Genomic DNA, 12019 nt, shown 5'->3' on the forward strand with positions numbered 1-12019 from the left:
CTTTGGCATAATTAGGAGAGATGAAATTCAAGCCAGTCTCTGAACTGCTGGTTTTACAGTTTGAATAAACAGACAGGATTGATGCTGCTGGCTCAACTGAGATTTGAGGTTAGATGTAGTTTTGGTTTAACGTTCCTTTATTTCATTAAATGAGATCGTGTATGTGAATCACTTAAAGTTACTGGAACATGTTCATTTTTATTACTAATCCATGTTTTCTGGCCATTCTTAACCATCTTTACATCCACTATAGTCTTTACGATGGTTCCCACACATAGCTGTCAGTCAATGAAGGAGAGTAAACCGATATTGGAGACGTTAGTTGGCTGTCTCCAACACGCAGTTATGGGGCCACTTACACCCATCCCTTCCACAGAGACCAGAACAAAGAGCTTAGGCTACAAGGTTTGGGTAGCCGAGGAAAGTTGTTAAAGTGGGTTAGCAGGTTCTTAAAACTTGGGATCATGTCAACAGCAGTTCCATCCAGAGGGAGACAGAGTGGATTAGATGTTCTCTCAAATCTGTCTCACATCTATGGATATCCTACTCTCTTTACAGTCTTTTGGCCCAGAATGCTATGCTACCTCACTTGAGATCATTCCTACAGAACCAATAGGAAGATAAAGTGAAAGCAAACCAGCAATCAAATTTGATTGTCTTCCATCCTAAGGAGCTTGGTGTATAGTCTTTAAGGCATCAGCATCTGTCAGGGGCTCCAGCAGGGAATCCTATTCAAGGACACAGCATAAGAAGCACAGAGAATCAACCCAAGTGGTACTAAAGAGGATAGGATGGAAGGACATTTTTTATTTCCCCAGATCTTCAGGCAACCTCACTAAGCTGGAGGTCACATGCAGCTGAGTATGAAACCAGGAAAAATATGAGGCTTAAAAAATATTGTGCATTATAATTCTTCAATCTCTGGAAGGCTAGGAGCCCAAGGTCAGTGTGGCAAGAAGCAGTGCAGATTCCCAGCCCAGCAGTCACACAATCTTCACAGTCTTGAGCATATCTGACAGTATATACGTGTCATCCCAACCCTTTCCAGGCTTCCTCAGGGTCTGCTCCAAGGCCTGGGCCATTTCCAAGAGCTCTGGCGTGGCAAGTTTCTGCTCCGGGTGCAGCTGACAGAACAGGATCTCATTTACTTCACCCTCAATTCGCCGGACATACAGGAGAGGGAAGACCGCTTTGAGCCCAGTCAGCACAGAGTCCTTCAGCCCCAAGTCCCGGCACACAAGGTTGAGGATAAAGACACCTACAGGGTGGGAAGGAAAGAGTCATGTCTCACAGATCAGGGGACATGTTGGAGACAAGGTTCAGCTTTGAGGAATAGACTGATTCCTGCTACAGGGAAGCTGGTAGCCTAAGAAAACACAGCTGCGGTGAGTTTGCAGAGAGCACAATGCATATGAAGGCAGGAATATGTGAACTATGAGAAAACTTAAAGCTAATTTCTTGCTCTTCTGTGCTGCTAACAATTTACTTTACCATTCTCCATACCTCAGTTTCCCAAAGAAATGCTTTGAGAAAGAAGTAATTAATACCCCAAGAAAAAAATGTACCAACTCCACAGGGGTGTTACATTCTTGACATATACATTACGGAGTATTTATCTGCCAGGAAGAGGGCCAAGGTTACCTTGACCTATGACAATGAAGGTTCCCCAAAACTCTGTTCACCCAAGTACCTGACACCAAATCAAAACATCTGGGAGGCTGTCTACATAAGGACTAAGAGCTCTAGCCTCCAAGTCACAACGACATCAGTTGGAGCCCCAGCTTGTTACCTTGTGTCACCTTGGCAAAGTTTCCTTACGTCAGTTTCCTTATCTGAAAATGGGCTGCTATGAAGATGAAACAGCATTAACACCTAGGGCAGCCCACATGGAAAGAAATCAAATGGTAGCTAACATGACCAAGTTGGGGGATATGTAAATTACTACACATTGTAAAACTATTTGGTAACATCTAGGAAACCCCAGCTTACAAGTAAACTATGATCCAGCAATTACAACCCCATCTATATGCCCGACAGACTGCAAATATATTTCACCAAAAGCCATCTACTAGAACGTTGATGTCAGTACTGCTTATAAAAGCCCCAAGTAGGAAATGACCCAACACCAACAGCAGAATAGAGAAACGAATGCGTCATAGACACACAATGATACTACACAACAATATAAATAACAATGTAAATACAACACTATGGATAAATTTCACAAAGATCATGTTTGGTAAAAGAAAACAAATAATATGTTCCATAAGATTCCATGTATACGAAGAACAAAAATGGGCAAAACTAAGCTGTACTGACTGAAGTTAGGATACAGGTTATCCTTGACAGGAGGAGTTACTGGAAGAAGGTAAGAGGTGGACTTTCTGGGGGGCTACAAGTGTTCTGTGCTTGATGAGAGTAAAAGGGTGTGTTCAATTCAGGGAAATTCATCGAGCTACACACTTATGACAGACCCATTTTTCATTAAAAGAAAACAATTTTTAAAGGACCCATCCCTCCTCCCTGCCCAACCTTTTGTACCTCCTACCTTCAGGAGTCAAGATGCTTTTGACCTTCTGCAGGAAAGGCTGGTCCACAAAAGCTGGTGGTGGACAACTCATTCCCAGTGTTGGGTCCTTACTGTCGACATCAAACATGATGACATTGTAGTGGGGCTGTCCTGGGAAAGAGAAGCAAACGAGTCTTTGTCTAACACCATCTACCTTCCTACACCATATGTCCCCTGTGACCTGTGGTGGCCGCAGGTGGCTAAGTCAGAAGGATGACATGGAGGTTGTGGTTTGTCTGTGTAAGGGCACTGACGTCACTGTCCAGGGGAGTCACTGTCCATCAGGGTTCTGCTGTGAGCACCCCACATGACAGACAGGGCTTTTACTTGATCTTTTCCTCCACATTTAAAAGCACCTTCCATAAGCACACACATTCATGGGATCCGTGCTAGCATGATTACTACTTGGTTAAGAGTCCATCTATACCAGTAATTTTGAATCCCAGCAGAACATTAGGGTCACCTGGGAATATTCAAAATACTTTGAGAACCTGGGCTCCATTCCTGACCACCTGAAACAAAAACCCTGATGTGGGAAGGAACAGGTAGGAGAGGAGATAGGAAGCCACAGGTATATTTCTTAAACTCCCAGGTAATTCGAAATACAGGCAGAATTGAGAACTATTGATTTAGGCAGAGCAGCTGCCTAAGTCTTTAGGGGCTGACCCAGCAAATGCTTGCAGGAGAAAATGTTCTCAAATTAAAGTTAGTGTATCTTTTCTAGTACTTGAAAAATAGCTGGCTCAAGAAAGATTTTACTAAATGGGTGAGAAAGAACTGATGAAGGATCAGATGCACTCCTTGCTATAATGGAAATAGTTTTTACAAGGGGTAAGCTTGCAATGCTACGGACTTTCAGCAAACTCTGAAACTATGATAATGATTATTCAATAATTAATAAATACTGACACAGGACTACTGCATGCCCATTACTGTGCATGGCACAGATCTCGTTTTGGTTTCTTAGAGAGCAGAACATGCTGGCTCATCAAAGTCCAAGGATAACCACTGCCCACATTTGTAGCAGTGAGCCCTCCAATAATGTGGAAGGTGGTTGTTAGAGACGATTGCCAGGCTGTTCAAAACTGAGTGATGGGCAGTAACGATGGCAACACATCACAGACTGAGTGCCTGCCATGAGCCTAGTGCAGTTTTAAATATTTCCCATGTACTAGCTGTGTTGGGCCTGGGCCCCCACACTGGCCCCAGCCTCAGAGAGGTAACCTGTGAGACTCTTGATATATACTTAAGTTCAGTTTGCAATTAAAATTCCTGCACCATCTGTCCATCCCAGCACCAAAGTACTCACCCCGGGCATCCTGTTTTGCCATACCCTAACTGGGAGATGCTCTGATCCAGTGAGAACCAGAGGATCAGTTATGGAATGGGCAGACCAGGAAGGGTGGGTGGCCCGAGCTCCCAGGTTCACTTAACTGAACCAACCTGACTGACTTCTCCCTGAGGGACTCCTGCTCTGGTATGCACCAGTCCCCAGAAGCCTACATACAAAGAGGCAAAAGAAGCACAGGAGCTATTGCAGAACATTAATATGCCTTTTGTCCTAAGTCTGAGATAGGAAATAGTAGAGCAAAATGGAGCCCTAACTCCAGCAGCAGCACGGCCTCCAGAATTCCCACTGAGTAGCATCTGCTTCAGGGTTTCTCAACCTCAGCACTACTGACATTGGGGACAGATAATTCTTTGTCAGGGGTGGCTGTCCTGTGCACAGTAGGACGTTTAGCAGGATCTTTGGTCTCTACTCACTCACTGTCAGAAGCACCCTCACCCTGCGGTTATAAGGACCAAAGACGTGTGTGTAAACACTGCCCGATGTCCCCAGGTGTACAGCCACTGATCTACACGAATGCTGTTTGGCTCTCTCTCTGCTTCATCCGCAGCTCAAAGACTTAAAAAAACAACTCCCAACACACACCCCAACTTTTCTTCCCCTTTTCCTCACCCGGCTACAGACCTTAGGTTCCTTGGGAGGATGAGGAAGTGGCAAGGACACAGAGTCAGAAGAGAACCAGGAGAAAAGCCCACTGAGCTGTCAGCACCCCAAGGGCAGAAATGGTCGGTTTTATGTGCTGCTGTACCCCAGCCCCTAGCACAGTGCTGGGCACATGGCTGGCACTCTAGATTTACTGAGGCAATACATCAACCGATGAATGAACAAATCAATGGGGGAAAGACTGGGACAATGCTAATTGTTCAAGATGAATTCTAGAGGCTCTTGTAGGCCTGCCGACTTTGGATGACTCTTCTCTCAACACCCCTCCAAATTCTCCAACAGCAGTACCTTCTCTTCCTGCCAGGCTGGTAATATAGTCCAGTCCATCTGCAATATGGACCTTCATCCGGTCGCTCTGGGAGAAGCCAAACCACCGGCTGGCCACTTCCAACATGGAGGGGTCGATCTCCACAGCATCAATGCAGGACTTCGGGAAATGATCGTGGACAAACAGGGGGAGGCTGCCCCCACCCAGGCCTACCACCAACAATGCCAGTGGGGTCTCTGCAATAAAGGAATAAAGCATCATTTGACAATCTGCTCACTGAAAGTTTTGTACCAGCCTTGGGGAGGGTAAAGGAGGGAGCTGGATTACTGGCTCTGCCCAGGGGATACAAGATTTAGAGGCCCAGCTTCTCTGTCTCATCTCAGAGATTTAGGGCCAGTCTGACATCTGAAAACTCAACCGTGGCCTCACAATCCTTCCTTTACTAGATCCAGAAGCTGTGTGTTATTATTACAGACCCTTAAAGATCCCAAAGCACTCAGCTGACATCATACCAAGAGTCCCCACCATAAGCATTAGACTTCCCCTGGGAATTGGGAGAGACAATGGCCAACATCTCGCTTATGATCACAAGGCAATGTAGATGCAATGCCCTCTGCCCAGCTTTCAACTCAAAGGCCACAGCTGCCTTCTCAGAAACATCAACCAACCGAAGGCAATCCATCCAAGTTCCAGAAATCACGGGAAAATAAAGGCCCAAATCCTAGTCCTAAGTACAGAGAACCTCAGCAATCACAGGCAGACAGAAGAAGACAAGAAATAAGAAAGAATCACTGAAAGGAGACATTAAATGTAAGAGTAATATCTGAGGATTAAACCTAAGAACAGAGACTCTAGGGACATACATCAACACCAAGATAGGCCAAAAATACAGGATGTTTCAGTAACACATCCTCAGGACTTTGGGTGAACAGTTACAAGCCTAGACAGAAAAATGAACATTTTTGCTACTGTGGTCAGATCCAAACCTGTTGTTAGTAATAAGGCTATGACTGTTCTGCCTATAATATAGATTTTTTAATTAAGTAGAAATTCAAGAAATAATTGCATCTGGTGCTCAAATAATACATTACTGAAAGCCAGAAATTCTTCTCAAGCGCACAAGAATTTCTGGAGTCATGATTTTTAAATGTTCCTTCTGGTTACATGGGTAGACACATATGCAAATACTCATCAAACTGAACAACTTAAAATCTACTTTATGTATCTCATTGAATACATTTTATACTTTAGTATTTTAAATAAATGAATAAAGAAAATAGATATCCACAGGTGCAGCCATTTTGAGATTACAACCTGAGCTTCAGGGAAAAGCTACTGGATGTTTATTAACTTAGAAGAAGATTGGGAAGAAGATAACTATGAATATATGTGCATTTGTTGGTCTGTAACCGCTGTGCTCAAACCACAAGACAGCCGTCATCTTACACGCCCCCTCCTGTGGCAGGCAGCGGAGTGTCCCTCACCTAGGAGCAGCTCCGGGTTTCTGAGCAGGGCAAGGCCCGCAACCATTGCTTTGTGGTGTTCACAGCACAGGTAACTCTTGTCAATGGACTGCCCTGGGGCCGTGGGGAGGTCCTCTGGAGCGTCAGCAGGCCGCTGCTTCTTCCTGTCCTTTTTCCGTTTCTTCTGGGCTAAAGAGAGATAGAGATGATGAGGTCCTATGCTTGGCACTCTAGTCTGTGGAAAGCAAGCCATACCAGCAGCACTGTGCCGTAGCGAGCTTGATCAGACTCAAGAACCCACGCCACGAGGTGTGGAGCCTACTTTAAGAAAAAAAAAAAAGGATCCTAGAGGACATGGCCTAGATCTACACTGTCCAATACCATAGCCACTAGCCATTTGTGGCTATTGAAATGTAAACATAAATTACAATTTAAAAACATTAAAGATTCAGTGCCTTACTTGCACCAGCCACACTCTATGTGCTCAGGAGGCACATATGGTTAATGGTTACCATATTGGGCAGCTAAGTGGATATTAAACATTCCCTCCAATGCAGAAAGTTCTACTGAATAGCACCGGACCAGGTGACCTCTAAGGTACCCACCAACTCTAAAGCCCTTCTGAAACATATGCTAGTGGCTGGCAGTATGGAGAAGGTGGGGTTCACCTGCACCCGTAACGTTTCTGGCTCACCTCACAGAAGTTTACTGAATTAATACAAAACAGATGCATATGGAGCAACGTACAAAAGGGATGGCCTCTAAACGGAAGGCATTAAAGTGATAACCACATCTATTTGGTAAACCACCACCCCAGCCCCTTATCATTTGAGACCCAGGCTTCGCTCAAGAACAACGTAAACCTCCATTCTGCTTATTGCCGTTTACACTTGAAGAGCCCAGATGGTAACAGGACAACTTGCAGAGCCATGTGCCTCTGATCACAGGTACCCAGGTCTGTCCTACATCTTGGCCAATCTCCCAGGTCAGTCTGACCACCCCAGATGGAGAGTCCAGGCCACGTCCACTTGGGTCCCACCAGTGTGCGGATGACACCTCACCTCTGTGAGACACATCCTTCAGCAACCTGGCTTCTGACTGCACCACATTCCTGTTGCTGAGGAAGATCAGCCGCCGGAAGTAGTGCTTGTCATCCCCCTGCACGTCCTCGACCACATAGCTGCCACTCAAGGGACTGCAGTCTTGGTGCTGAACGGTCCGGACCCCGATGTCCCCACCCACAGACAGAAAGGGCACCTGAAGATATAACAGAGATGTGGTCAACCACCAGCGCAATTAAGAACAATGAGAAATGATAATCGTTTCCCTTTGTGTGTGTATGAGGAATCCCCATACCAAGGTTCAGGACAGCAAGAACTTCCAAGATTTGCCATTCTATTAAAGAACTTTCCTGGGGCCTTTCGGCAGATCACAAAAGGTTTAATTCACTCTTTGGAAAACCAACTGAACACATAAAGATCCCCCAAACCCTTACTGAAATGCAAGGGTTCTCCCTCACAAAAACATGATGTTCTCCTTAGGAATCCTCAAAGGATTTTCCATAAAAGCTAGAGGGAACCCTCCGGAGGGAACTATAACTATGAGAGAAGGAATCTGAACAGGGATAAAGAGAACAAAATCCAGAGAGAAAGCAACCATTCCAAGTTTGGAGAAATCTCTCCCTTCCCCCAATTACTCTCATCTTTTTCCCCATTTTTCTAAACAGGAGAAAAAATTAGGAGAAAAATACATTTTCCCCCTAGACTTTTCCATTTCCCTTCCCAATCTTTGCTTCTATTTCTTTTAAAGACCTCCAAGAGTATTTAATAATCACCAGGGACCCCTGACTTTGCAGAGATGCAGGCACTGGAGAGGAGGTCCCAAATGACCTCCCCACAGGATCTACATCTCTTTTATGGACACCAACCCCAAATTCTGCCAGGAAGAATCAAACACACATTCATCTGCAAACACAAGACAGCATAGTGGGCAGAACCACAGGCTAGAACCTGCAAGTCTAGGTTCATCTTTTCAGATCTGTTACTACAGCAACGAGCCCCTAGGGACCTTGGCTTTCCTATCTACCACGGATAAAGTACCTGTAATGCACTCACCTGTCAACTGCCATCAGCAGGATGGAATGAGACAATGTCAGCAAAAACCCTGTTTCCTTCCCAGGAAAATACCAGACCAGCAATGCTAATATCCTGAAAACTAATCTGAGCTGTTTTGCCTCTTTTCCATTCTACACTCAGATAATGATGGTTCTAAGAAGCAAAATGCTCAAGGAAGGTCTGCACAAAAGAGGGTAAGGAGAAATAGAGTCTGAACAATCCACAGTATAAAGAGCTGGAGCCTGCAAGGTGGAGAGCATTTCATCTCTGTGGAGTCTCAGAGGCCCCACAAACACAGATGCTACTGGGGGTCTCAAAAGAGCAACCACTCTCCTTCTTCTCACTGCCTGGGGCAAGAGAACATAAGTACTGCCCACTTAGTTCTGAGCTGTTGACATGCCCTTCAGGAATAGACTAGGGGCAGAGACCCTCATCCTAGCTCCTTCTAAGACACCCTCTGCCTTCGTGGCTGCTAATATGACTTCTCTAGAGATCAATGAAAGCTGCTGCCAGAGCTCTGTTACCTGCTGCTGGGCGGGCATCCCGGCAGGAGCCAACTCCATGACTCTGGCTGACAGCTCGGCCTGAATGCTGTCCATGCCTTCGTACCGCTGGCCTCGGTGGAGGGCCACTGTGATCAGCCTCCTGAAGCCTGCACTGGCCGCCAGCTGCTTCCGACCCTCCTCCATGCCAAAGAGCCACTCAGTCTCGCGACCCTGGGGGACTGGAAAGAGGCACTTGGTGACACGGAGTCCAGGGAAGAGTGTTCAAGCCCCAACCAATATGACCTACATGGCAGAGAGTCAGCCCTGGCATAGGCCCAGCATCCCTTCCAACTGTGACCCACTGAGGGCTATCAATTCCCTAGTGCACAATGCCCTGAGCAAAGCAGCCATCAGACACATGGTAGGACCCACGTGACCATGTAAGGGGGAGAGGCAGGTACCTAGTGCAAGAAAAATAGCAATAATACTAACACTTATTATATGCCAAGCAAAATTCCAAGTTTACAAACAGAAACTAACTGAATCCTCACAAGAGTCTAAGATGCAGGTGGTATTATTATTCCCATTTTATAAACGAGGCCATTCAGACACAGAATGGAATTATTTTCCCAAGTTCATACAATTAGTAAATGGTGAAGCTGGGGCTCAAACCCAGGCAGCCAAGCCCCAGGCTCCGTGCTTGTATCGACTTTACTATTTGTTCCCATCAGTAGACAGGTAGGCTTATGGAATACTTGGGAAAATAGCTCACTTGTCAGCAAATTACCAGCATGATGATTTCAACATCTTGCCTTTGTCTAGAATATCCTACTTTTGAAGATCTTATTTATTTGACAGAGAGAGACACCGTTGAGAGAGGGAACACAAGCAGGGGGAGTGGGAGAGGGAGAAGCAGGCTTCCCGCTGAGCAGGGAGCCCGAAGTGGGGCTCAATCCCAGGACATTGGGATCATGACCCGAGCCGAAGGCAGACGCCTAACGACTGAGCCACTCAGGCGCCCTAGAATTTTCTACTTTTGAAAGCACTTCGTCATCCTATTTCTTTTGATCATTACTGAGGTAAATTGGGTATCATTTACACCCTTCACTAATGCCACTTCTGTTTATTAAGCACTTATCATGTTCAAGCACCACTCTAAGAGATTTATACTTCTCACACCTACACAACACAGTTAGCCATCCCACTTTATAGATGAGGAAACTCAGGCACAGAAAGAAAAGGAACATTCAAGGTCACATCACCAGGAAGGGACTGAGCTAGAACTGGAACCCAAATAGTCACTTTTTTAGCTACTACTCTGTACTGTCTCTCTAAATTCAGCAGAGAAGCACAGCCAACTTCCCCCAAGTCCTGCAGCTCACAGGCTACAGAGCTGAGACTCTGCTGCTTCCATGACTCCATGTTACAAAGTAACTCTCTACACTGTGAGACTTACCTAATTTATCCCTCTCTCTCCTCCCTACCAAACCCATTCTCACACCAAGCCTTTGCAATGGAAGATGTGAAGAAATAAGCCTCAAATCTTAAGCAGGTAGCTGGACAGCGCTATTCCCCCTTCCTCATGCCTGGGCTAGTCTAACCTCTTGAAGTGCTACGCCCTGCAAGATAAAACCGGCCACGGTGTACCCATCCACCAAAGCCCCAGCCCCTATGAGCCAGCCCCTCCAAGGAAGAGAGGGAGCAATCCCAACTCACTGATGAAAATGGCAAAATGATTGTCCCGCGATGGTTTCACAGTGGGGCTGTCCACCACGTGGAGGGTGTAGCGTGGCTCCCCCGTGTCCCCATCGCACAAGTCCAGAGATACACTCCCCAGCCCGGCCTTGCGGTACAGCTGGCTGCACAGCCAGGCATACTGCTGCCGCTCCCGCACCGCCTCGGCCAGCTGCTCGGCACTCTCCAGCCGCATAGGCTTGCCCTGCTCCTGAGCACATAGCTCAAAGATTTGAAGGGCAGAGCCAGAGACTGGCCTGAACTTGGTCATGATGAAGGCAAAGACAGGTAGGGAGAACCGAGGCTCTGCTTCCAACACCTGGTCCTGGCTGTTGGCCACCTGGTGCACCCTCACCATCCACCCCTCCCGGGAGAAGTGACCCACTGCTTTCTTCAGGATGTGAGCCTGAGCCAGGGAGATGCAGAGGTAGCGACCGCCCACCTGCAGGACACGGCCAACCTCAGCCAGCATCCTGTCCACTTGGTGCAGGGTCTTCTCCTCCTCATCTGTCAGGACAGCGTCCAGGGTGCCCTTGTCCAACACCACCTGGAACGAAGCATCGGGAAACTCCATCTGTGTCATGTCCATCTTCAAGAAGTTCATCTGGGGCCGTCGGCTGGCATTGCGTTCCTTCATTTGCTTGATGACCACCTCACTGATGTCGATGTTCACTATATCCTGAATGCCCACATCATACAGCTGTTCACTTAGCTCTGAGTTACCACACCCAATCACCAGCACCTGAGGGGAAAAAGCCAACAAGGTGAAGGAGATCAAGACAAAGGAATGACCTGCAGACACTTCCAGGAATCAAGTCTCATCTTGGCTATTAACTTTTCAGAAGGTGTAAAGGTTATTGTCAGCAGAGAGCACCATTACAGAGGTGATTCTAGGTTCCATCCTGAAATACTGCTGCTTAGAGAAACTCACCGGTGAAAACCACATTCAGTCACACAATGCAAGGTATGTAAAAATGGGTTTCCATTCTGCAAAAACAAGTTAATCCTGGTTGTTCTTTCTCTGAAGCAAGCACTGATTATTCAAGAAGTGATAGGAAGTCACAGAATCCAAATTGTTTTACTATTAAAAACCTACTTGTGGCATAACCCTACTCCACTCATGCCTAAAGACACACCTCATGGTATTCTATTTTCTTTTTCTGTTTGTTTTGTTTAAGTTGGCTCCACCCCCAGCACGGAGCCCAAGGCAGAGCTTGAACTCACAACCCAGAGGTCAAGACTTGCGCTGAGCTCAAGAGTCAGACACTTACCGGACTGAGCCACCCAGGTGCCTTTATTCTGCTATTTTCTGAAGCCAAGCTTAAAACACAAGTTGTTGCCTCCCTCTCTCTGGAGCAATCGCCCATTGAGCCTT

At 46.5% G+C, this 12019-nt stretch overlaps 1 protein-coding gene across 3 annotated transcripts; it reads right to left on the reverse strand.

The window, feature by feature from the left end:
- Positions 1 to 913: 913 nt before the first annotated feature.
- On the reverse strand, positions 914 to 11383 carry METTL13 (methyltransferase 13, eEF1A lysine and N-terminal methyltransferase). Of its 3 annotated transcripts, none has more exons than XM_044916402.1 (7): positions 10627 to 11383; positions 8950 to 9149; positions 7373 to 7568; positions 6333 to 6500; positions 4869 to 5084; positions 2549 to 2680; positions 914 to 1258 (listed from the first exon to the last, which is right to left on the reverse strand). In XM_044916402.1, exons 1-7 carry the CDS (start codon positions 11279 to 11281, stop codon positions 984 to 986), a joined length of 1842 nt encoding a protein of 613 aa, XP_044772337.1. In that variant the 5' UTR covers positions 11282 to 11383; the 3' UTR covers positions 914 to 983. The 3 variants fall into 3 exon arrangements, with proteins under 3 accessions (XP_044772337.1, XP_044772338.1, XP_044772339.1); XM_044916403.1 differs by having other exon boundaries at positions 2549 to 2675; positions 4861 to 5084; XM_044916404.1 differs by having other exon boundaries at positions 2549 to 2675; positions 4861 to 5084; positions 8950 to 9141; positions 11087 to 11359.
- Positions 11384 to 12019: the final 636 nt, after the last annotated feature.

The sequence above is a fragment of the Neomonachus schauinslandi genome, chromosome 6 (genome assembly GCF_002201575.2).
Source record: "Neomonachus schauinslandi chromosome 6, ASM220157v2, whole genome shotgun sequence".
NCBI lineage: Eukaryota > Metazoa > Chordata > Mammalia > Carnivora > Phocidae > Neomonachus > Neomonachus schauinslandi.